The 26,712-nt window shown below is 43.8% G+C and overlaps 1 protein-coding gene and 1 long non-coding RNA gene across 6 annotated transcripts in view; one reads left to right on the forward strand and one right to left on the reverse strand.

The window, feature by feature from the left end:
* The window catches only part of USP13 (ubiquitin specific peptidase 13), a 135,893-nt gene that overhangs the window by 76,362 nt on the left and 32,819 nt on the right, over positions 1-26,712 (forward strand). For all 5 annotated transcript variants that reach the window (XM_033211775.1, XM_033211779.1, XM_033211774.1 and 2 more), the window contains 5 exons: positions 1,032-1,103; positions 1,456-1,549; positions 14,760-14,885; positions 16,574-16,727; positions 19,398-19,572. In XM_033211775.1, the coding sequence (XP_033067666.1) occupies positions 1,032-1,103; positions 1,456-1,549; positions 14,760-14,885; positions 16,574-16,727; positions 19,398-19,572 (621 nt within the window). The remainder of the gene's footprint in view (positions 1-1,031; positions 1,104-1,455; positions 1,550-14,759; positions 14,886-16,573; positions 16,728-19,397; positions 19,573-26,712) is intronic.
* On the reverse strand, positions 6,481-6,693 carry LOC117083771. The gene is made up of 2 exons (XR_004437207.1): positions 6,643-6,693; positions 6,481-6,609 (listed from the first exon to the last, which is right to left on the reverse strand). It is a non-coding gene; the product is annotated as an uncharacterized LOC117083771 (long non-coding RNA).

Below are 26,712 nucleotides of genomic sequence, written 5' to 3' on the forward strand. Positions count from 1 at the left end.
TTCCAACAAGGTCAAGTGGGGATTTATAACCAAGGAGTTGGGTGGGGCGAGGGGATGGAAAATCACAAAGAAGAAACATCAAGGATAAGGGGTTTCTGGCTACCCAGACTTAATGGGATTACTGCTGAAGGCAGGCTAGGCTGGTCAGATACAAGGATGGGCGATTTTCACTAAACTGAATTAGCAGGATGCTTACTCAAACTCGATCTACAAGAACAGAGAGGGAAGCCCAAGGACAGGTCCAGTCAAGCAGAGGATTCAGAGGAGCCTGACGATGTTTTGGTTTAAGTCGAGTCTTGTCCCTAACTCTACTGTTGTCTTTTTTGTTTTTTGAGACAGAGTTTTGCTTTGTCACCCAGGCTGGAGTCTGGTGGCACGATCTTGGCTCACTGCAATCTCCACCTCCAGGGTTCAAGCGATTCTCCTGCCTCAGCCTCCTGAGCAGCTGGGATTCCAGGCACGTGCCACCGCGCCTGGCTAATTCTTGTATTTTTAGTAGACACGGGGTTTTGCCATGTTAGCTAGGCTGGTCTCGAGCTCCTGACCTCAGGTGAACCACCTGCCTCAGCCTCCCAAAGTGCTGGGATTACAGGTGTGAGCCATGGCGCCTGGCCTCTGTACCATTGTCATCGAGGTGGTGATTATTGTGATGGCTTAGCCGGTGGTTCTTAACTCTGGATGCATGTTAGAATCACTTGGGGAACTTTTAAAAGACATTCCAAATCCCAAGCCTCAGTCTCGAGCAATGAAATTGGAACATCTAGGGGTGGTTCTGGCTTTGGTAAATGTAAAAGAAACTCTTTGGGTGAATCTAACTTACAACGAGGGTTGAGACCCACTGATAGAAGGATAAATGTTTCAGGAAGGTCATGAGTGCTGGTAGGGGTAGAATCTCAGGAAAAACTTTTCTTCAGGTAGATTGTTTAGTTTGACAAAGGGGCAAGAAGGTCTTAGCAAGAATTTCGCTGGCTTGTTTTGGTTCTGTTCTTCTTGCAGTTGCTATGTTTTAACTGTTGCCACTCATTTTCTAGGTATGTAGGAAACCTTCCCAGAATATTTGACTACTCGCCTTTAGATCCAACACAAGATTTCAACACACAGATGTAAGTGGCAGATTTTTTTTTTTTTTTTTACGAAAAGCATCCATTAAAATGTTCATGGTGGCTATCTCTGGGTTGCAAAATTAAAGGCAATTCTTTATGTTTTTTTTTTTTTAAAGTGTTCCATAATGAGAATGTGTTACTTTTATAAGAAGATAAAGTTATCTACACAATACTGAAGAACATTTGAAACTGGTATCACTATGAAGCAGAATCAAATAAGTTATTTGTGTGTCATCCACATCAAATGCTCCACTTAACAGCAGCTGTACTTACTGATACTCATAGATGAATGTAATATTGCTGTGGAAAAACAACAATGACCTTTTTGTTTTTGTTTCTCTGTCCTGGCCAGGACTAAGTTAGGACATGGCCTTCTCTCAGGCCAGTATTCAAAGCCTCCGGTGAAATCTGAACTCATTGAACAGGTGATGAAGGAGGAGCACAAGGTAAGCGTCCGAGCGTTTGCCATGTTGACCTGTAGGTAGGGAGGAGCTTTAGAATGTGGGTTTCCTCTGATTTGGCACACGGTGGCCATAAATTTAGCAAGCTGTCAGAATAGTAATGTCATTTCAGTGTCTAGGGTGCCTGTCTGTATGCTCTTAAAAATTGTGACAGGCAATAGCTTGCCAGGGTTGGGTTTATAGAGACAGTTGCTTCATGGGTTATACATGTGTGCCATCATTAACCATCTTTAGAAACAGTATTCTTTATAAAATAGAGCTGAGATTGAAGGACTAAATCTCATAAAAATATAAACATTTTCCCCTTGGTACCACAGTCTTGGCACTTATAGTGTCTTCCTTCTCCTAAGCCTCAACTTTGTTGGCTAGAGTTTCTCAAGAGTCTGGTTGTTAAAAAAACAACCCACAGGGTCAGGCGTGGTGGCTCACGCCTATAATCCCAGCACTTTGGGAGGCCGAGGCAGGCAGATTGCCTGAGGTCGGGAGTTCAAGACCACCCTGGCCAACATGGTGAAACCCTGTCTCTACTAAAAATACAAAAATTAGTTGGGCGTGGTGGCACATGCCTGTAATCGCAGCTACTCAGGAAGCTGAAGTGGGAGAATTGCTTGAACCAGGAGGTTGCAGTGAGTCGAAATTGTGCTACTGCACTCCAGCCTGGGCGACACAGTGAGACTCCATATCAAACAAACAAACAAACAAAGAATAACACACAGATTCCTTAGTCCCTCCGCAGGACTGAGGAATCAGAATCTCAGGGGAGGGCTTGGCTTTCCTCAGGTATGGTAAGCTGCCGGGTGGTTCTTAAGCACACTCAAGTAGAGGAAACTCTGTGGGCCAGTCATTATTAATTAACAGAAGCACTGAAATATGGGCTTGATCTTTTAATGGCCAGACCTGCATTTCCACTGGCCCCTCCTTATGCTGCTCGTTGTACAACTCCAGAGGGTACTACTCATAACTTGGTCTTTTTGAGTGGTGCCCTTGCAGTTGTGCAGTGCACAGCTTACACATCTGTGTTTGGCACTGTTCTTTCCCTTTGCCACAGATGCTCTGAGTGGAACTCATGCCCCACTTCCCCACTACCTGCTCTGGCTTCCCAGTACCCTGTCTTGACTTACTGGGCAGGCTTGTTCAGTTCTGTGTCTCAAGTGTTTATCTTAAGCCAGTCCTTCTTAGCTAATACCTGTAGACTGACAGCAAGAATCAACAGTGAATAAATACCCTCTTGTTCATAAGGAAGCCAGCTAGTTGTGGAAATGGAGCAAACAAGGGAAGGGAGGTTATGAAAAGAACATACAGAGGCAGTCTTGGGGGCGAGGAGAAAGAATTAAGTTGTGAAGAGGGTGGAGAGGGAAACAGACATTCTGAATGGCAAACCCAAGAGACCAGAGTGGTACGGGAATAGGAAGAATTGAAGTTCTCAAGTTGCACTGTTACTCAGCATTGTAAGATAACAAGGTCCTTATCCACCAGAGGCTGGAAGGCTCCCATCTGAGATACAGTTGAGGAGGTGGCTTGAGGGTAGGGCTGGAGTTTGGGGTTATCCAGGCTTCTTCTACTTCTGTGCTTCTGTGAAACTTTAAAGAGGTGATTGTGGATAAACCTCAGTCCAAAATTGTGTTATGATCGTATTTGTTCTGAGTTCTCATCCAGGCGGTGTCACTTCTTGTATGGCTCTTCTGGGGTAGGGTCTGTGCTCTCTGGTGGAGGTGAAGGAGCTGGGAGTGGGACTCAGGACCCTGGCTTTCCCTCCTGGTTCTGCAAGGAGCTGTGTGATTATGGGCAAGCCATGCCACCTTCCGATCTCACCATTCAAGTAGTAGAATTGGTTTAGTTGGTGGTAGTGAATGTTTTAAGCCCAGGAGTCCCCTTTCTAATGTAAATAAAATCTGTGCACCTTGCGTGACCATTTCTGTGCTTTTGGGATCTCCTTATTTGAGAAAATGTGAAATGAAAAATCATCCATTTAGTGCTGTTTGGAAATAAAATTTGGTTTTGTTGATATTACAGTGTCCTTTTATGTTAAAAAAAAGTAGTTCTTATATGAGCAAGGCACACTGTCTATGCAGTCTACAAGTAGCATCTGTTTGGAGCCCTTGTCTCTCTTCCCGGAGCGTTGGATTCGGTGGCCGTAGTGTAGTAGCTCTTTACATCTCCAGGGTCTGAGGCTTGTAGGTGGGAGGCACTGCTCTGTCTGGATCGAGGTGTGTGACCTGAAAGCACTTGGGCCATCTCTGGGATGTGTTTTGCTTGGTCCACACATAAAATCTAAATTTCCATCTTCTCTTAACCACTCAGAACGTCTGACAGTCCCAGGCCTGTGATGTCAGCTGGAGCCAAGGGCCAGACCTCCCTTCACACAGGTCACATAGTCCCCAGCTGGCTCCGGTCCCTTTATGACTCATGACCTGACTGAGACTCTGGGTATTTGGATTTGTGACCCTTGATCTAGATGACTTGTGAAATCCTTTCCAGCCCTCAGGTGCCATGATCTAGTAGTCTTAAAGAAAGAATCCTGATTGTGAGAAGTATATAGTGTGCATTTGGGCAGGGACAGGGAAGGCCCGTCCAGCTGGGTGTGAGACAAGTGGGTCTTTGGTCCAGCATTGGTAATATTCCTTTAACACTCAAATAGAGCTCACATTGACCATGATTTTCCTTGTGGCCTTGGGGATGTCCATTTCAAGCTGTTCCTTGAATAGACAAATAATTTACAGCAAAAATCTCCACTTTCCTTGACAGTGGAAATAATTAGTTTCTCAGGCATCAGGATTTTCACTGGCAGTTGGTTTCAAAGGAACCAATTTGTGAGGCTCTTTCATTTTCTCAGGTACCTGAAGCCCTTTGGAAGGATGGACCTGTCCCAGGCCGCTGGTGTTTGTAACTTATAGATGAGCCTGAAATGCCCCAAGATAGGGCAAGAAGATTCACTGAAACAGAAAAGGGGATAGATGATGAGAGGAATGTGTGGTGGAGGGGAGAGAGCATGAAGGATGGGTCAGAGCCATGTGGCAGAAATGCCTTTTTCCAGGGCCACCGCCACTCATGATCTTAATAACTAGCATCACATAGTGCTTGCAAAGGGCCAGGCTCTTCCTGTATGTTCACTGATGCAGAAACGGTGTACAAACGGATGTACAGAAGCCTTGCCCAAAGTTACAAAGCCAGTGAGTGGTGGAGCTGGGAATTATATCAGGCAGTTTGGCTCTGGAGTCTGTGTTTTTGATCACTGCATTATCCTACTTCCCTAACAGTTGTTCCAAGACTTACTTCAGGCTCCCAGTGCCTCAGTGTGTGGATGGTGGCAGGTGGATGACAAAAGGGGGCATTTGAAGTTTGCAGAATTACCAGGTAGCCCAGTTACGAGGGTTTCTCACCAGTGTCTTACAAGTTGGGTCATTTCTAGAATATATACTTCCCGGTATTAAATTAATCTGCTATAAACCAAGGTTAAATCTAGCTTTTTATATATGCATGTTTAATAAACATTATCATGCATAAAAAGGTGGCCATATTTATTTGTGGTACCGCCATTTTTACTTAAATATGTTGAATTGAATTTTAAGATTAACTTGTGCTTACAATAGATAATACTATAAAAGGGCATTTTTTTCTTCAAAAAATATTTTCTCTATGCATTCTAAGGCAGTGCTTTCAAATGTTTTAAAGTGGAACACTCTACCTTATTTCTTCTTCCAAAGATAACATATTTTAAATAACTCTGTATTCTGTACAAGCTGCATTTCTTAAGCGACAATTTATTTGATTTCTCATCTAAATAATCCTCAACACATAATTGCTGGTCTCAATTTTTTATCAACATGAGATAACTAGTGTTCTGCTTCAAGGGGATGTAATTTTAGCTGTGAATGTAAGAGCTTTGTTTCCCTTAACCTCTATTTTCCTAGGTTAGACACATGCAACCTTTCGGATTCACCTTTGAAATATGAGTAATAGTTTGGGAATGCCCTTGTCCTCCTAGCTTAGGGGATTTGGGGTTTTGGCCTAGGTTAAACACTTACTGGTCCAAGGTTTATTGTTTAAGGTGACAGACTGGATTAAGAAAATGTGGCACATATACACCATGGAATACTATGCAACCATAAAAAAGGATGAGTTTGGGTCCTTTGTAGGGACATGGATGCAGCTGGAAACCATCATTCTCAGCAAACTATCACAAGAACAGAAAACCAAACACCGCATGTTCTCACTCATAGGTGGGAACTGAACAATGAGATCACTTGGACTTGGGAAGGGGAACATTACACACCGGGACCTATTATCGGGAGGGGGGAGGGGGGAGGGGGGAGGGATTGCATTGGGAGTTATACCTGATGTAAATGACAAGTTGATGGGTGCTGACGAGTTGATGGGTGCAGCACACCAACATGGCACAAGTATACATATGTAACAAACCTGCACGTTCTGCACGTGTACCCTAGAACTTAAAGTATAATAATAATAAAAAAAAAAATAAATAAATAAATAAAATAGTGAAACAAAAAAATTTTTTTTTTTTTTAAGGAGCAAAACTGCAAATTTATTTTTGGTCACCTAAGGTGTGGGGGAGAGGTCTGTCGGCCTCCAGCAAAGAAGGCCGACAGAGTCCCCTGGTGGAGCTCTCGGGAGGAATTCCTGACACAGTCCCGACATCCTGGCAGGAGTGGGGCTGGAAAGTCCGCGCCTGGTGTCGGTCCGGAGCGGCTTTTCTAGGAGTGGGAGGGCAATAGGCGGGGCACGGGCGTATGGGGGGGGGGGCATTCCGCAGGTGCGACCAGGTAAATCTTAGTCTCTTCGGATTGACGTCACCTGGCGCATGCCCGGTTGGTCTGCACCTTCCCTGAGCGCTGGCTGCATTTTCGCGCGGGAAAAGTTGGTGAAGAAGAACCCGGAAGTGCACCATCTTGCCTCCATTGGTCCAAACCGTCCAACCTTTTATTGATAATAGTGATAAGGGGCGCCGTGGTCTGTCTGGCTACTTCCTGCTATTAAGAGGTGTCGTTAAGGTCAGGGCCCACGGTTGGCATTTGGACGTACGGAATCTTGGCACGGAGAAATTTGATCAAAATTGGGACAAAACATAAAATAAGGCACAGTATTAGTATAGGAATGAGGAATGGAAGCATTTGTTGGAATATGGGCAAAACCCAGAAGGATAGCCCCGGCAAGGCTGGGGAGTATGAGATAGTTAAGAAAATTTAGTAAGTTTGAGGCGAGTGGGGGAAAGCCAAACTGATTTCCACTGATTGCTTTCGGTAGGGGCCCTTTTTAGTTGGGAATTAGGAACGAGTGCGCAAAGTAGTTGTTGGCCAGGCAGCAATTAAGGAATGGAGTTTTTTGTGGAGTGGATGGCTTTCTGCTTACTCCTACTACAGAGATATTGGATGGAAGGCTAGGTCCAGAGAAGGACGGCAAAACAGAATAGGTAGCCTCGCTGTTGATTAAAAAAATTGTCTTACCTGCTACCAGGAGAGTTACCCGCGGCTCGGCGAGGGTGATGGGGGGTCCCCGAGTCTCGGCACCTTCAGTTGTCGTCGTCCAGATGTAGGAGCTGGAAGGAGCTCCCAGGATCCTGGGAAAGGGGGTCACGTGGAGATGCAGCACCTGTTCTCAGGGTGGGGCAATCAGACTTCCAGTGTCCTCCCTGCTGGCAAGCAGTGCAGGGGGGTTGCTGGTGGACGAGGGTTAGGACATTCACTGACCCAATGTCCTGATGCCTTGCACTTATAGCAAGGCTGCGTTGGGGCTCGGGGACCTTGCGGACACCTGTTGGCATAGTGTCCTGCCTTGCCGCACTTATAGCAGGCTCCTTTGGAGTCTGTGGGGTGTGTGCTCTCTGGCCTGGGGTTACGACTGGGCTGTAAAGCCGCTGCTAGGAGCTGAACCTTCTGTTCAAGGCGAGCTTGCCTCTGTGCTTCAGCCATCTCCTCTCTGGAGTTATAGACCTTAAAGGCTAATTTAACTAGGTCTTGTATTGGTGTCTGAGGACCATCCTCTACCTTTTGAAGTTTTTTACGAATGTTGGGAGCTGATTGAGAAATGAAATAAGACGCCAAAATGGTGGCCTCTGTGGGGGAGGCCGGATCTAACCGGGTATACTGGGTTAGAACCTCAGTCAGCCTATTTAAGAATGCGGCTGGATTTTCTTCTGTATTTTGAATAATTTCTTTTAATTTGTTAAAATTTACAGTTTTGTTTGAGGCTGCTTGCATACCAGCCAACAAACACTGGACCATTATGTCTCGCCTACGGTGCCCAGGCTGGCCTGCTTGATAGTCCCAGCCTGGGTCTGCCGAGGGGACTGCTTGCTCCCCTAGTGGAATGGCGGTGTCAGTTAAATGTAGTTGGTTGGTGTGCTGCCTGGCGGCCGCTAGGATGCGCTCTTGCTCCTCAGGGTTTAGGGTGGAGGTTAGGATAACCTGGAGGTCATGCCAAGTTAAGTCATAGGCCTGACAAAGGTATCTAAATTCCTTTATGTATATGGTAGGATTAGCTGAGAAATCACCTAAACGCTTCTCAATTTTGGAAAGATCGGCCAGTGAAAAAGGGACATGTACTCTGACTACCCCTTCTGCCCCAGCTACCTCTCGCAAAGGTGCTAACACTGTAGGAGGGTGTGGGGCAGGAGTGGAGGCATCAGCAGGGCACTTAGAACGGGTGTGGGCAGAGACAGGAGACTCAAGACAGCCAGTTGGGGGCCCCGAAGGAGGCACGGGACCGAGTGGATTACTAGTAGATAAGGAGGAGGAAGGAGGAGTCTGGGCAGGAAGGGAGGGGGTGGAGAAAGCGGGGAGAGAAGGAGGAGTATAGGGCAGGTCGGAACGAGAGCGTAAGGCCCAAAAGCCTTGTATGTAATTAATTTCGGACCACTTGCCTAGCCGCTGGCAGAAATTGCTGAGGTTGATCACGCCACAGTGGAAAGGAAAATTAAACGCTTCCTCCTAAGGTCTTGTTCGAGCTGTAAGGTTTTTAAATTGGCTAGGAGGCACCCTAAGGGGGTGCTCTTTGGAAATTTGGACTGGGGGTTTCCCATTTGTTTCCTCTTTACTTACACAATGGACACAATGGAAATGGAAGTGGATCTCTGCCTGGCTTCAAAGCGTCCTTTGGAACCAGCAGAGACAGACTGGAGGCTCATGGAGCCAAAGTGGAGATTACCCTCAGGCGGACGTCTCCGTCCTGAACGGGTCTCCCGAGCCACTTGTTGGCTCAAAAGTGGGCCTCGGACCTGCGCAGGATTTTTGGCCGAGGGAGGTAAAGAGGAGACAAGGGTACTTACCCCAGAGAGGCCGTGAGAGTGAGGGAAGCGGGTCTCAGGTCCTGGTCTGTCTGCGGTGTGGGAGCAGGAGGAGGTTCCTCAACCCTTAGAGGCCTGAGGAGGGGTCTCCTCCCGGGTCTTCGGCACCAACTGATTTGTTTTTCTAAAGACCACCAGCCGAGCGGGCACAAAAGAACCAGTGAGTAGGCAAGGGTAGGAGCAAAACTGCAAATTTATTTTTGGTCACCTAAGGTGTGGGGGAGAGGTCTGTCGGCCTCCGGCAAAGAGCCCCGGTGGGGCTCTCGGGCGGAGTTCCTGACACAGTCCCAACATCCCGACAGGAGTGGGGCTGGGAAGTCCGCCAAAAAAATTTAAGTCAACAGACTTCATACACCTTTGTTTTAGGGAAAGGCAGACATGTGTCTATCTTACTTTTATCCTGTGGTTTAAAAGTATCTATTCAGGTATTGCTCTGATGTGATAAAAGTCTCAGTCTTGCTGCTTGCTTATTAATTAAAGCATTCGGCTCAGGGGAATATGAGTGGACTGTGTCTGGCTGTCGGAGTGGTGCACTCTGTTAAACAGAAAGTCCTGTGTAAGCATTTGGGAGAGATTCTGAACACTGAAGGCCTCCCTCTAATTTTAGCTGATCTGTTTTGCAATTGCTGATGGAGAAAGTAAATACAGTATCTTATTAATATGACAGGTTCCTTAGTTGGGTGCTATTTTGGTGACTTCCTGGGTCTCTGTGTTATAAAGTTAGTGGTCAGGACTAGCCATTGCGTCAGGTGTCTGAGAGCCAGCTCTTAAGTGAGAGTGTGTGTTCCGTAAAGGCAGGGCTGACTCTTGGTCAGTTTTGATCTCTGCCTCTCATCTTATGAGGTATTGGGCCCATAGGGGCATTCAGGTGATATCACTGGCTCATTGCTAAATGGGAAACATGCTTTCTTTAATTTAATTCTTTGGTTCTTATTTTGGATTTTTGGTTTCTTTTAGGGAACTGCCTTGTCCAGAGCCTGACCTTTTTTTTTTTTTAAAGGAAAAATTATTTAAATTTGCATCTGTAACTATAACACCTTCTTTCTTCTTTTAACATAAGTATTGTATTAAAAGTTTAAAGTGTTCAGCCAGGTGTGGTGGCTCACACCTGTAATCCCAGCACTTTTGAGAGGCTGAGGTGGGAAGATTGCTTGAAACCAGGACTTTGAGACAAACCTGGGCCACACAGTAAGACCTCTGTCTCTGAAAAAAAAAGATAGTAAAAGAATTAGCTGGGCACAGTGGCATGTGTCTGTAATCCCAGATACTTGGGAGGCCAAGGTGGGAGGATCACTTGTGCCCAAGGGTTTGAGGATGCAGTGAGCTGTGATTGCACCATTGCCATCCAGCCTGGGCAACAGCAAGACTTCGTCTCTTTAAAAAAAAGCTGTTTAAAGTGTTAAAAGCACAGCAGCAAAATCAACAACCATCCCTTAGTATCACGAATACCTAGTCCATCTTCTGATTTTTCCCTGCATTATCCAAGATGTCTTTCTAAAGTCCCCCTCCCTTTCTTTTTGCAAACTATTGATTTGTTGAAGGAGCTGGATCATTTGCTTTAAGTTTGCTCTAAAGATTGCTTCCTTGAGGTATTGTTTGACTTGTGTTTGGTATAAGGTCGCTAGATCTGAAGGCTTCATGAGATTCAGGCTCAACTTTTTCAGGGCCTGACTTTCTAATAACTAGGTGTGAAGTGAGCATATTAATAATTGAGCGTGAGAATTAGTAAGATGTCCCCCCTGAAAGTGGAGAGTAGGCTTGGGCATGGGTGTTAGCAGATGGGGCCAGGTGATGATCAAGGCACTAAGCTTGGAGTAGATGAGTTTGAGCTAACCCAGCTGTGAACCCCAGGAACTGGTCTGTAGCATGATATGAAGAGGAGGAGGTAGCATCTGTCTGGTTAGGAAACTTTTTTGAATAACTTCTAAATGATAGACAACTCTCAAGCAATAGCTTGACTGTTGAATAGAGGATTAAGAAAAGTTGGCTGAGGAAAATGAAGAAATGAAATGGTTACAGAAGTATGGGAGGGGAATGGCTGAGACTGGGCCACAGTCCAGATATGGGACTGATTTTCTAGTGTTTCCCACCATGGTCTGTATTGAAACTTCTCCTCCTGGTTGTATGGCCACATGATGGCCCAGAGCAGTAGCTAGCTCTTCAGAATTTACTGGCTCGTTAAACTTTCCAGAGTGGCTGCTTGCTATGGTCTGTGTTGGGGACTGGCAGCCACACCAAACTTGAATCACAGATTATAGGAAATAACACTATCAGCAGCAGGCAGTGAATGCATGCTGACGTGAATGCCTAAAGAGAAATGCACACATGCCGAGGGATTTATTCCAAGTGGTGCCTCCCTACTTTCGAAAGTGGAGAAATAACTGTTGGAGTGGCTTGTGATGTTGGCCCTAGAGTTGTATGGGCTTGAAGAAGGATTATGCAGACTCTTGATGTTTTGTCTTCTCTTTAGCAGCCAGTAGGATGGACTCAGGGACCTCAGAGATGAGATGTTGGCACATGTATACCAAAAACAGCGTAAGGACACTAGAGGGAGGGGGTGGAGAGACTTTTTTAGGTTTGTGACCCTGGACTTCACACCTCTGTGCCTCAGTTTTCCCATCTCTCAAGTGGAGATAATCATCATCATCACCACCTCATGGGGTTGGGTGAGTTAAGAAAAATAAATATGTACAGTGTTAGGAACTGTGCCTGGCACGTAGTAGGTATTCATCCAAGCACCTGAGTTTTTATAGCTCTCAGTAAATGTCTGCTTAATGAGTACATAAATGTTAGCCATCCTATGAAGCTAGATGTTATTACTGCATACTTGTGTCAGCTGATACTATGTGATATATATCAGCACTGTGAATGAAGAAAGTCACAACTTTTACATAGGTTTCAGGAGGTGTATATACAGGTAGTAAAATTAATTGTGCTTTGACTAGCGCTGGAAGCACAACTGAAGCCGTGTATGTGTGTAAGCTGGTCATGTATATACAGGTTGTCAGTCCTTAGATGCCCAAATGCTGCCACTTTGAGGAATTCTTTGAGAGCTGCCAGTGATGTTTCAGGTCCTCTGTGGTGTTCCCTAACATTTGTTATCGATGTGTGTGTATGTCTCTCATCTCCTCTGTTGTCTGTAAGCTCCTAGAAGACAGAATTTCCAATAGTGCTCTGCATGAAGCAGGCAGTCACTAAATACGAAGTGCCCAGACCAGATTATGTTTTCAGCAAGACAGGGAAATTCATCAGATTTTTATTAGAAAACACTGCATAGAACATGTGTGTTGGAGAGATGTTATATATGGAGCTGCCTCTTTGTTGCAGGGAGATAGATAAAGGAGTTTTCTCATCACCTGTTGCATATGACTGTGATTCTGCAAACGTGTCATGGTCCCCAGACTATAGGCATGGACCTGGATGTCCATGAGAATTCAAGGAGGTTTAAGACATGGCCTCCACCTGCAAAGGCTGCAGAGACAGACCAGAAGCAGGCTGAAAGTTAAAGAAGGTAGAGAAGCCAGGCTGGGCGCGGTGGCTCACACCTATAATCCCAGCACTTTGGGAGGCCGAGGCAGGCGGATGACGAGGTCAGGAGATCAATACCATCCTGGTCAACATGATGAAACCCCATCTCTACTAAAAATACAAAAAATTAGCCGAGTGTGGTGGTGGGCGCCTGTAGTCCCAGCTACTCGGGAGGCTGAGGCAGGAGAATGGCATGAATCTGGGAGGCAGAGCTTGCAGTGAGCAGAGATTGCGCCACTGCACTCCAGCCTGGGTGACAGAGCGAGACTTCGTCTCAAAAAAAAAAAAAAAAAAAAGAAGGTAGAAGGCAGTTTGTGCTCTGGACTTGGAGGAGCGGAGTATGGTCTGCAAGCTAAGCAAAGGGAGGTTTTATGGATGAGTGGGTGGGTAGCAGCTTCAGCATTTGCAGAGAGGACGTAAATTACTTCTTTGGTTCACATGACAAGGTGAGGTTTATATGACTGAGACCTAAGTGTGCTTCAGGACCCACTTACTTGTTTTTGCTACAGACAGCCTGGAACTGGAGTCAGAGCCACTCCGGTTAGGCTTTGTTAGCTGCATGGCAGTTGGGTGTTAAGACCACTTTGAGCTGAAAGGCGTGTCTGGCACTTCTCTACCAATCTCAGCTTCCCGAGTGAAGATAAGACTAGTGCCCACTTTCTAGGGTTACCAGGAGTATTAACGAGACAGTAGGTATCACCATGAGCAGATGGGCTGAACTTGGAGGAAACATTTGGGAAACAGCTTTATCAGGTGCATACCTCTATCACCAAAGGCGATGTGGAATTTTCCCACCTGCCTCTTCAGAGCATCCTGGGCAGATCTCCTAGATTCCTAGTGATTTTCTGTAGGTTACTGTATTAAAAAGCCAGTTTTAGGCTTCTTCATTCTACCAAACTCAAGAGTTTCAGAAAACAGCAGTGCTGAAGCATTAGTGTCGGCATCTATTTTTTTTTTTTTTTTTTTTTTTTGGTGTATGTGGGGGTCCTTGCTCCACTTCTTTGCTTCTTTCCACCCGCTGCTGGCCCCTCCATAGTCAAGGGTCAAGGGAATTGGAGATTAGAGAAGTAGACAGAGTTTTTTCGCTTACCAAGTGCTCCCTCTGGGCTGCCACATGTCTCCTGTCATGGCTGGCCTTTTGTAGGGGCACATTAGTGGTTTTTTAGAGCTGCCTCCCCGCAACTGTCATCCCACCCTCAGGAACCTTACAAGGATCTTTCCCTGATGCTCTGTCCATCTAGCCTCTGCAGCCTTCACCCCCACCTGCCCTGAGCCTTCTCCGCTGGCAGACAGCCCACCCACTTCTGCAGGGTCCTACATGGGTCATCTGGCTGTCTTCTGATTCTGAGCTGTCCTGCTGGTCCCCCAGGAAATCCAACATCCTTGTCCTGACAGAGTTGCCCTGCTGCTTGCTCTTCCCCTGCAGCCTTCCTAGCAGCTGCAGCCAGGTGAGGGGCAAGCCCTCTACAAGCTCCTGGGAACTCCCTGTGCTCTGGTCCAGAAACAGTATGGGGTGGGCTCGTGAGCTTGAGCAGCTCTGCGGTGCTTTAATGGGCCATGCAATGCCATTTTTCTTTCTTGCAAGTCTCCATTCTTCAGGAGGCATTCTCTCCGATACCCTCATGGAAGGGAAGGGGAGATGCTGCAGAGCTCTCCTCTCTTTTATTTATTTATTTATTATTTATTTATCTATTTTTTGAGATGGAGTTTAGCTCTTGTTGCTCAAGCCAGAGTGCAATGGTGTGATCTTGGCTCACTGCAGCCTCCACCTCCTGGGTTCAAGTGATTCTCCTGCCTTATTCTCCTGAGTAGCTGGGATTACAGATGCATGCCACCATGCCCAGCTAATTTTTTGTATTTTTAACAGAGATGGGGTTTCGCCATGTTGACTGGGCTGGTCTTGAACTCCTGACTTCAGGTGATCCGCCCGCCTCAGCCTCCCAAAATGCTAGGAATACAGGCATGAGCCAGTGCACCTGGCCTCTCTTTTTAACTTCCATCGGAAACCTTTCCTCCCAAGTCATCTCTAGCCTGCTCTGAAATGGGCTATGACATTTGGCCACTGTGAGAATGAGCCTAGTGCCTGTCTTTAGAAAGTGAGTACTTTCTAAAGTGTGTGTCACCTATTGTCTCTAGTTTTGAGTAAACAGGAAGAGTCTCATTCTGTGTTCTTCATAAGTTTCATAGTACAGGGCCTGGCACATAGTAAACACCAGTGAGTATTGGGCATTATCATTATTTACCTTCTTTGGGCTGTAGTTTTCTCATCTGGAAAGTGGAGTTTATGGTGGGCTCTGCTCTGCTTGCCTCTTAGGACTGTTAACATGCATGAAAGTATTGTAAGTCCATTTCATTTTTATACTTTAGCCACAGCAGAACGGGATCTCTCCGCGCATGTTTAAGGCCTTTGTAAGCAAGAGCCACCCAGAATTCTCCTCTAACAGACAGCAAGATGCCCAGGAATTCTTCTTGCACCTGGTGAATCTAGTAGAGGTGAGTAGTCAAGTCTTTGCGATGCTCAGCGGGGTTTTAAGAAGGATGCCGAGCCACTCAGTGCAGTCAGCTGTGGCTTGATCAGAATGCCTCCCCATTCTCTTCTTGCTTCAGTCTCTCCTGTTGAAGCTGGTTCAGAATCAGCTCCCTGGAAACTCTCTGCTCAGCCCACTTGATGTGACTGCTCTTCACACGCTAGTTTCCAGACACTTGTGGATCTCTGTGCTCCTCTTAACCTATATGTGTTATAGGAGTGCTTGCCAGTTATTCCACTCACAATTTATTTTTCCTGGTCTTTGCGACAAAGTCCCTTAAGAGCCCCGCATGGTATTTGGTGTCCTGCCACTGCTCAAAGATGATGACTCTGCTCACATCAGAATTGAATGCTATTAAAAACTTTTTTTTTTTTTTTTTTGAGACAGAGTCTAGCTCTGTTGCCCAGGCTGGAGTACAGTGGCACGATCTTGGCTCACTGCAACTTCCGCCTCCCAGGTTCAAGTGATTCTCCTGCCTCAGCCTCCTGAGTAGCTGGGATTATAGGCATCTGCCACCATGCCTGGCTAATTTTTGTATTTTTAGTAGAGATAGGGTTTCACCATGTTGGTCAGGCTGGTCTTGAACTCCTGACCTCGTGATCCACCTGCCTTGGCCTCCCAAAGTGCTGGGATTACAGGTGTGAGCCAGAAAGCCACTGAGAATTCCTGAGTAAAGGCTTTTTTTCCCCCGAAAAAGCAACTTTTTTTCTTTTTTTTTTTTCACCTTCCTGGTTACAACAGTGTTCTTTGTGGAAAATATAGAAAACACAAAGGAGAACATCAAAATCCCCCTTAATGCCACCCCCTGCAAACAGCCAGTGTTTTTTGTTTTGTTTTGTTTTTTTTTGTTGCCCAGGCTGGAGTGCAGTGGCATGATCTTGGCACACTGCAACCTCAGCCTTCCAGATTCAAGCGATTCTCCTGCCTCAGCCTCCTGAGTAGTTGGGATTACAGGTGCCCACCACCACGCCTGGGTAATTTTTTGTATTTTTAGTAGAAATGGGGTTTCACCATGTTGGCCAGGCTGGTCTCGTACTCCTGACCTCAGATGATCCGCCCACCTCTGCCTCCCAAAGTGCTAGGATTGCAGGCGTGAACCACCGTGCCTGGCCAACAGCCAGCGTTCACAGTTTGGCATCTGCCCCTCCCGTCACTTTCCAGGTCTTATGTTAATTCTCTACATGCCCTTCTGTAAGCAGTGTTTTCACTTAAATGTTTTGCCACATCGTTACATCTGTTAACAGAGCATGATTTCTGTTTTATTTGTACCTAATTTATATGAGTGTATTTATATAATCATATTGTACATGTTTTCATTTTTCTGGGGCAGCCCTTTATTTTTTTCCCTTTCTCTTTTGATTGGCTTCTCCTCCTCCTTTCTTTTCATTCTATGAATTTCTCTCCCATGGTTTTTAATTTAATAATATTGAAATAGCAATCCATGATGAACTGTATTTTATTTTACCAATCCCCATTTTTGGACTTGAGATAAATTCCCGTGTTTTGCTATTAAAGTGCATTGGTGAATGGGCACGCCCAGAGGAAATGTTTAATAAAGCCAAGTGTTTACACCAGGTTTAGAGTTCATTTTCTAGTAAGTCTTAGTGGCTCAATATTCAAACATTTACTAACTTGATACAATCCACCCTTCAGAGGAACCGCATCGGCTCAGAAAACCCAAGCGATGTTTTTCGTTTTTTGGTGGAAGAACGCATTCAGTGCTGTCAGACCCGGAAAGTCCGCTACACGGAGAGGGTGGATTATCTGATGCAGTTACCTGTGGCCATGGAGGCGGCAACCAACAAGGGTAACAATTCCAAAACGGGAAGTTAGTACTGTGTGTCTTCATATGGGAAAACCCTCGAATCAGAGAGAATGGTTTAGTCACTGAAGTGTGTTAGGAGTAGACCCAGCCCAGATGATGTCTGTTTTGCTCATCTCTATTCATCTCTTTGTTAGTTCCCGTGTGACTTTTCCTTTGAGAAGAATCAGATGCATCACAGGTTTTATGGAGGCATTATGGTTCGAACCTACTTCACTGCCTATAAATTTGGCTAACTACTGAGTATGGAGTCAGCATAATTTTGGGGAAAGTTATTGGTAATGATATATGTAGAAAATTCTTTAACACTGTCATTTATAAGTTGTGCTATAAAGTCTGAGGGAAATGATCAGGACTGTATTTTTTAAAGTTAGACATTCGAGCAGAGGTCTCTTGAAATAATCCGGCTTTGGCACATGAGTATTTCAGCCACCTCTTCTGGGAGATAAATTGTGTCAGGGTTCTTTGTAAAGGCAAAGCCCATTAGAAGGGTCTCTGGACTTTGGAAGAGAGAAGGAGGCAGAGATGTGGCATTCATGTTTGGTGCCTTCTCCTTCCATCAGTCTAATCTGGTTCTTCCTAGGCAGAATAGACAAATGGCATTTCTTTGAATTAACATCGTATAAGCAAAATAGACAAAATAGCTGCTGGATTGCTCATCTCCTGTGATCCAGTCATTTTTGTAAAGTTCAGCAATTCCACTCTGCAGCCATAAAAAGGAATGAGATCATGTCCTTTGCACATGAAGCTGGAAGCCATCATCCTCAGCAAACTAACACAGGAACAGAAAACCGAACACCGCATGTTCGCATTCATAAGTGGGAGTTGAACATTGAGAACACATGGACAAAGGGAGGGGAACATCACACACTGGGGCCTCTTGGGGGATGGAGGGAAAGGGGAGGGAACTTAGAGGACAAGACAATAGGTGCAGCAAACCACCATGGCACATGTATACCTGTGTAACAGACCTGCACGTTCTGTACATGTATCCTGGTTTTTTTTTCTTTTAGAATAAAAAAAAAAAAGTTCAGCAAATCCCCGGATGGCCCATTTTCCTCTTTCTTGTGTATGGGGAGTCATGGGTCAGTTTATGATGTTAACTGGAAAGTGATGATTATGATGATTTGAGATGAAATGATTTTCATTTTCTATATGCTCATGCAGTTTTTGATCAGTTTCAAAATCTTTCCAGTGTAGAAACAAGGGAATGGGAGTCTGTTGTTTGTTTCCTTGTTAGAACTAGGCTTCAGTGGTTTCTCTTGTCTACCTCAGGGTTACTGACTCACATGTCTGCTCAGGTCCATGATCTTTTCTAATTCTGTTTATCATTTATTAGTGATAACTATTTTTTTTTTTTTTCAGAAAGATTTATAATTTAGTCTCTGGAATTTGACTGCTGGGAATATCTAATGTTAGCAACCTAGATATAAGTACATCATAAACTGACTGGGGACAGGGGAATGAATTTTAAAAGCATCTAAGATGTGTTTGGGAAAACGGATATGTGCGTAAGTGTACTTACAAACTGATAAATCAGGAGTTTTTTTTTTTTTTTTTTCTTTTTTGGGTAATACAAAAGAAATGACCAGAAAGGCCATTCAAATCTATATAAAATTTTGACTACAGGCTAGTTTCCAGGACCAGATCTGCTGGTGCTTGGGAGCTTCCTCTTTTTCCCTTTGTATTTAATCATTTGAGTAGGAATAGCACAGAGGCCTTCGAGGTTGGTAGCCCTGTGTCTGAGGGTGTTGGGTAACCTCCACAGGAAGTTGTCTTGGCAGTGTTGGTTATGTCATGGGTGTGTGATGGTGGCTAACTGCAGTCCTGTAGTTATCCTCCTCCTTGGCCTCACACCTCTGTGGGACCCATGACCTCTAATCATAGCTGCTGGTGGAACCAAATCAGAAAATGTATAACAACGGATCTGGTTCTTGGTTCTTGTCAGGCGCTTAGCGGTGGTTCTTTTTTTTTTTTTTTTTTTTTTCTGCCTTTGGTTATTTTATTTTAAAACAGCTTAGAGTTAACAGGAATGTTTTTGTTACTTTTGTCTATGTGTGTGATCATTGGCAAAAATTGATCCCCTTACACAATATAACATCTCTTTCTGGCCTCATCTCTTGGGTTGTGGAGGGAGTGCTGATCAGGGTTTGAAGTCCAGCTTTGTCAGTAATTGGCTGGTTTTGACTTTGGACCTCAGTTCTTCAGCAAGGCAGTGAAGGACTGGGAAGAGGTTAGCCCTTGGACCTTTTCTGGCTATAAAATACGTAGATGTGAAGGCCTTGTTTTGGGAGGATGGCATTTGAATAAACCCAGGATTGGCCTTTGGACAAACCAGGTTCATGGGCATTTATATCACACACATGGTCTCACCCTCTCACCCACCCAGGCCAGGCCAAGCTCACACTTCCCTCCTGTCAGTCTCAAAGGGGAGCATGCAAAAAGATGTGAATGGCTCAATGCCACCTGTCGGTGCAACTCTAAAGACAGCCCCAGAACAGCCTTTCAGCAGGCGCATCTGGCTCTGTAAAGGACAACAAATAAGCAACCCTGGCCCAGCCCAGAAGCCTTCAGGGAAGACTGTTCAAAGAGGGTGCTTTTCATTTCCGTAGGGTAAGAGTGATTGCAAGGTCATTCATTTGCTCTTTCCCTCAGATGAACTGATCGCTTATGAACTAACAAGAAGGGAAGCAGAAGCAAACAGAAGACCCCTTCCTGAGTTGGTGCGTGCCAAGATACCATTTAGTGCCTGCCTTCAGGCCTTCTCTGAACCAGAAAACGTTGACGATTTCTGGAGCAGTGCCCTACAAGCAAAGTCTGCGGGTGTGAAGTAAGTGTGTATATGTGTGGTGGCAGTGGGGTGAGGAGGGGCCTTTAGAAGTGGGGACAGGGATAGGGGAGAGGGAGTGGGTGTTATTTGTGTCTGTGTGTGTTTATTCATGTGTGATGGATGGGATTATGGTTCACACACCCTAATTGTCATCATACTTCACTTGTGTGAGATGTGTCCAATAAAACAGTCCTGTGATTTATATTATATGCTAAGGAGGGGTTTTCTTTTTTCTTTTTTTAAATGTAAGGTTGTGATTTATTCTCTATTAGGAGCCTGCCTGCCTTTCTTTCTTTCTTTCCTTCCTTCCTTCCTTCCTTCCTTCCTTCCTTCCTTCCTTCCTCTTTCCCTCCCTCCCAACCTTGCCCACATCCCCAGCCCCTCTCTCACCAAGGGGTACAGCAAAGAAACAATCCCATACTCCCAAATGGCAAGAATGACATTATTAATGAAGAAATTATAAAAATACTTAAGACAGGCCTCCATATTTAAACTCCATTGTGCTATATTTTAACTCCATCATTAAAGACTTGGTCTAGAACTTAGTTGACTATGTTTCTCCTTGGAGACTAGGAGTCTCAGGACATCTCAAAGTGGACAGGAAGTCTCCTGAGCATTGTTGAAATGAGCCGCTCAGAGTTTAGTCAGATGTCCTGTTTTCACATTGTGAGGCTGGTTGTCAGACACACACATGTTTTTTTTCCCCATTTGCCACCCTAGTTGATTTGATACAGTCGAATCCTTGCCAACATTCTTCATATCACTGCACTTATTGGAAAAACAGTGCTTACAGTGGCATAAAACAAGGGGAGGTCTGAAAGTTTGGCTCCAGGAGTTTTGCTACATTCAGATATTCTTTGGCCATTTTTCTTTGAGGCTAAGATTGAGATTTTGGCTAACATAAAGAGGATTAAAGGATGGAATAGCTGGTGTGGGCTGTTTTTACCATGGCCTCAATAGCAGTTCAACCTGTATATATATATATATATATATATATATTATATATAACAATATATAATAATAAATATTATATAATATACAATATATTATAATAAATATAATATAATATAATATAACATAATATATAATACATAATAAATATTATATATACTATTATATATTATATATACTATAGTAATATAATATATAATATATATATATTTTAGATGGAGTTTCACTCTGTCACCCAGGCTGGAGTGCAGTGGCATGATCTCAGCTCACTGCAACCTCCTCCTCCTGAGTTCAAGCAATTCTCCTGCCTCAGCCTCCCGAGTAGCTGGGAATGCAGGCATGTGCCACCAAGCCTGGCTAATTTTTGTATTTTTTTTTTTGAGATGGAGTTTTGTTCTTGTTGCCCAGACTGGAGTGCAGTGGCGCGATCTTGGCTCACCGCAACCTCTGCCTCCCGGGTTCAAGTGATTCTTCTGCCTCAGCTTCTCAAGTAGCTAGGATTACAGGCCTGTGCCACCATGCCTGGCTAATTTTGTATTTTTAGTAGTGATGGTATTTCTCCATGTTGGTCAGGCTGGTTTCGAACTCTCAACCTCAGGTGATCCTCCTGCCTTGGTCTCCCAGAGTGCTGGGATTACAGGCGTGAGCCACTGCGCCTGGCCAATTTTTGTTTTTTCAGTGGAGACGGGGTTTTACTATTTGGCCAGGCTGGTCTCGAACTCCTGACCTCAGGTGATCTGTCCTCCTCAGCCTCCCCAAAGTGCTGGGATTACAGGCATGAGCCACCATGTTCGGCCTCAGCCTATATTATTTGTTCTCTGTGAAACCCCTCCCTCAGGTTTCTGCTATGTTTCAGATTATAGACTTCATATGTTAAAAACAGGGAAGCAAAAACAATTTATTTCAGAAAGGAAAAACAAGCCATATTTGTTAAAATTATTTTTAAAATGCTCCCTATCCAAGGGAGATGAATAGTAGTTCATTTGGGTATCAGTTGCCTATCACTAGGTGAGTGTTCATCCTAGGACTGTTCAGTTGTAGGCGTGGGTGGTTGTGTGTGTGCATGTTGTGTATGTGTGCACATGTGCATGTGCCTGTTTGTGTCCTTGCAGATAACAGTTGTTGAGTTCTCAAGTTCAGTGTGAGAGATACTTCATTACAACTCAGAGATATCTTTGGGCAGTTAGACCTCTACACCCTCTATCAGTGATGGAAGCAATTTTTAAAAATCATTGACAGTAGGTTTAAGACTGATTCCTCGAACATTTATCCTTTTCTCTTTGTGCTTTTGTTCTGATTCCATTTTGGAGGTGGAAGGTGATCATGGGGCCTGGAAGCTTCGAAAGCCCCAGCATCAGGTGTGAGCTGCAGAGTGGGATATTGTTCACTTGCCTGGCCCTCGGCCACGCCTTTCTGCTCTTCAGAAAAGTGCCTGGTGTCTTAGAAGTGCAGAGTGTGACACAATCTCTGTGCCTGCCTCTCCCTATAAGTGTCTTACCAGGAAGCAGCCTTTACAACACCTGGAATTGGCCCATCTTTAAAATGTGGACTGAGAGGTATTATCTTTCCACAGACAGGCAGATTCCCTGAGCCCGGAGCTAGTGGTCAGGAGACCTGGATTCTTCTCCTGTGTCCACCTCCCACCTTAGCTTCTATCCTGGGGCAAAGTCACCGCCCAGTGATTCCATCTGTAATGGAGAAATGATGCTGTCCTGAATTTATCCTCAGATGCTATAAAATATTCAGTTGTAGGCAGTGCTAGCCTATCTATCTAGAATCCTCGAGGTGGGGTTTCTGCTTCCTATAGTTATTACAAGGACCTTTTACCTTTTCTTTTTGTCTGCATACACACATGCTCTTGCATGTGTCTTTTATATACATGAGAAGAATTAGTACTGGGCATATCCAGTTGTTATTAATTGAAAACTAGTCCCTGTGGGAAAGAAAAAGACAATGTTAAAGGTAATACAGCAACTGTCATTTATTGCACATTTGTTATTGCCAGGTCATGTGTTAAGCACTTCCCATCAATTATCATATTTCATTCTCTTAGTAGTCTGAGGTAGGTACCATTATTTTCTCATTTTATGAAGGAAGAAATAAAAGATGTAATTGGCCAGTAAGTGACAGGCATGGGATTCATTGCAGTCTGATTGAGTTCAAACTCTCAACACTTGTTATCGAGCACCCCTATATTCCTTGTCATGCTTGCTTATCCTTACATTTTTGTAGAGTCTTGCTTTTCTTTATTATGCTTTATCATGTTTCAAATATTAGTTTTGAGAAAACCAGTTCAGTAGATTTCTAAGAGATGTTATTTTTATTTCCTGCAGTATAGGCTGTGATTCAGTCTACATTTTATTAATTTGGGGCCTTGAGTTTTTCTTTTGTTACACCCAGAGCCTGAAGACCAGGAAGAGGCAAAAAAATGTCCTAAAGATCTTGGCGGATCTTGCATCAGTATGGGCCAGACATAAAGACCCTTCTCTTAAATGATCATGAACGGACTGTGTCTGGGAAGAATGTTAGTGCTTGGAAAGTTTATTCACCCAGCAAATATTATCACTCACTTAGCATATTCTAGGCAATGGGTTGAACAAGACCTAACTCCTGCCCTCAGATAGCTTATAGATGAAGAGTTGAGAGGGAGAGATTTTTACTTACCCATGATCATTTCTAAAGAGAAAAGCGTAGTGTGGGGTTGCAGAGCACAGACTCTGGGTAGATGCCCAGTGTTTGAATGCCCAGGCTAGAACTTATTGGTATGCGACCTTGGCCAAGTGACCTCACCGCCATAAGCTCCGGCTTCCCTATCTGTAAACTGGGGATAATAATGGTACTTTCTTTACGGGGTTGGGGTAAGGATTAAGTGAGATAAGTCGTGTAAAGTGCTTCACACAGAGCAAATATGGAATGGAGTTGTTTTTTCTTTTATCTTTATCTTCCTTTTTTTGTCTTTGATGATGTAATTTGAGTGTAGTGGATTGATGATTATATTTTCAACAAGTAGGGTAAGATTACGGATTTTTTTAGTTGTTAGGTTTTCAATACTGTGGACATCTTAATGTCTTAATGTCAGGAAGAGGTACACTTTATATTTCTTTCTCAATACAATCTTTATCGTATTTTTGCCTTAATTGTGATTTAGCGAAAAATCAATATATTTTAAATAATGTTAACAGGTTGTTAACAACAACACAATATTGTTGTTGGGACCTACTCTAAGCACTTTATATGTCTTAAATCATTTAATTCCCATAACAGCTCTTTGAAGTAAATTTGCTGTCTATCTAGATCATTAGAATGACTTACATTCTAATGATCTTTATTAAAAACATATCGCTTTCCAAGAAATATTTTAATTCCAGGAATTAATGTTAGGAATAAAAGAATAAGCTGAACATAATTTATAACTTTGCTAGATTTAACTAACTTGATGTCCCCAAACTGCAATAAATGAATGCAAAGCGTAGCTTTTGAGATTGATTTGAACAGATACATACTGAACAGTTACTACATGTGAGCGATTCAACTTGAGACCCTATAGAGGTTACAAAGATGAATAAAGAATGTTTTTCCCAATAGGGCAAATATTATGTGAACACCATCTAAATCTACTTTCTGGTACTTTTAGGTTGGCAGCTACCCATAACACAGTGATGTGTTAAATTGTCCCTGCCCCAAACTTGAGTTATTTCCCTACCCCTACTATGGTATTACAGCTGACACCCCACCTAGATACTGACCACAGAGCAGCTTCAAGAGTCTCAGGGATCCTGAGTCATATTTTGGAAATTATTGGTTGACCAGTGTCTTTTGGTTGATTTCACTGTTATGTATTTTACAGATTTTAAGCTAATGTGGTAGGAAGAGGAGGTGAGAAAAAGAACATTTTTACATTAAAATATCATGGCCAGGTGTAGTGGCTCACATCTGTAATCCCGGCACTCTGGGAGGCTGAGGTGGGTGGATCACCTGAGGTTAGGGGTTGAAAACTAGCCGGCCAACATGGTGAAACCCCATCTCTACTGAAAATACAAAAATTAGCTGGACATGGTTTCAGGTGCCTGTAATCCCAGCTACTCAGGAGGCTGAGGCAGGAGAATCGCTTGAATCCAGGAGGCAGAGGTTGCAGTGAGCCAAGATCATGCCATTGTGCTCCAGCCTAGGCAACAAGAGCAAAACTCTGTCTCAAAAAAAAAAAAAAATTATATATATATATAAAATTATATAATAAAATTATATATAATTATATAATAAAATTATATATAATTATATAATAAAATTATATTATATAATATAATTTTATATAATTATATATATAAAATACAAGATGGAAGTTTTTTTTGGTGCAGTTGAGGACTTGGTGACATTTAAATAAGAATAATGTTTATTACTGCTTCTCAGAAGATAGAAAAACCTAATTAGAGATAATATATAATTTCTGGAGAGTGAGCCTGGCTAATAGTAGATCAGTTGCTTGGGATGATAAAGCTCCTATTTTCTGAGCGTCTTTATATTACTGCCTTTATTCTTCTACCAACTTTGTAATGGAGAATTTGAGATACAGGAAATTTAAGTAACTTGCCTGGGGGTAAAATACAGATAAGTGACAGTTCGATTCAGCATCCAAGGCTTTGTAGCTTCTAGCTCTTTCATGACAAAATAATCATGCTAATTCCTTAGGTACAATACTTTCTAGTGTGCCAAGCGATTTCACATCATTTCATGAACATTGATTGCATGGCCTGGCAGGTAGACATGATTAGTAAGTCCATGTTGTAGATGGATCAGGGAGGGTCAGTGGTTTGCCCAGATTTGGAGTGAATGAAGTGGCATTTTCAAGACCCACATCCACGTCGTTTGACTGTTTTTTGTCCCGTGTTCTGTCCCTGTGCTGTGCCTTTTCTCTGACACTAGGGGGCAGCAATACATTTGCATTAGTTTTCTAAATTCTGGGACGATGCATTACAAGTAGAAGGCAATGACTTAGATTTGAAAAGTGGAATAGGGGAGGATATTCTAGAATTTTTTATTTTAAAAGGTATCTGTGATACCTATCAACAGCTTATTTTCTTTTTTACATGTACCTACCACACCTACATTGACTACAAACAAAAATGGTTGTTAAAAACAAGATAATAAATGTGGAGTGAATGAGCTTGAACTAGTACAGGTTAAACAGTCTGTGTATAAAATTGCCAAATCCATGCCCAGGAAATTGAGCCTTTCTGAAAGTTTGAAGAGGATTCAAGATACTGGTAATGTGTATTAATTTTAAACTTCAAGGCCCAGATTCAGATGTTTTGGATACTTATCCCGTAATATGTCTACCGCTAGGATCCATGTGGCCATGGATTAGGTACCACAGTATTTTAATGAGGCCCTGGCATTTCCAATAGTCAACCTCAACCAAAGTTTCAGTAAGCCCTTCGTCTGCCAACTCTGTGCTATAAGACAGTGACTCTGTGTGGAAGTGGAAGTGGAGGTGGGGGTGTTTCAGGATCATCTGGGGAGCCTTTTCAAACCCCACATACATATACATCATGCATGCATGCTATAAACAATCAAAAATATGTCTACTAAATTCTAGCCAGGATTTCAGAAAAAATAAATGGTTGAAAAGCACTTTTCAGAAGTATAAAACACCACAGCAAAGTAAAAGTAACAATTTTGAAACAGGTCCAAAAGCATTCACAATTTTGAAACAGGTCCAAAAGCATTCTTTTTTTTTTTTTTTTGAGATGGAGTCTCGCTGTGTTGCCCAGGCTGGAGTCCAGTGGCGTGATCTTGGCTCACTGCAACCTTCGCCTCCGGGGTTCAAGTGATTCTTCTGCCTCAGCCTCCCGAGTGGGGATTACAGGCGTGGCCCTACCACGCCTGGCTAATTTTTGTATTTTTAGTAGAGACAGGATTTCATCGTGTTGACCAGGCTGGTCTTGAACTCCTGACCTCAGGTGATCCGCCCACCTCAGTCTCCCAAAGTGCTGGGATTACAGGTGTGAGCCACCGCGCCTGGCCAAAAGTATTCTTAAAGAATAACATCCTACGTTAAACATTCTCTTCTTGTGAAGAGGACAGGACAAATGAGCAGGGGAGAGCGAATGTGTGTCCTCTTACATGTCTGTGTTTGTGTGTTCCTCCTCTTCAGTTCAGCCATTGGAATGGCCAGGTGTGCCTCAGACAAAG

Source organism: Trachypithecus francoisi, unplaced genomic scaffold (assembly GCF_009764315.1).
Source record: "Trachypithecus francoisi isolate TF-2019V2 unplaced genomic scaffold, Tfra_2.0 Lachesis_group0, whole genome shotgun sequence".
NCBI classification, from domain to species: Eukaryota; Metazoa; Chordata; class Mammalia; order Primates; family Cercopithecidae; genus Trachypithecus; species Trachypithecus francoisi.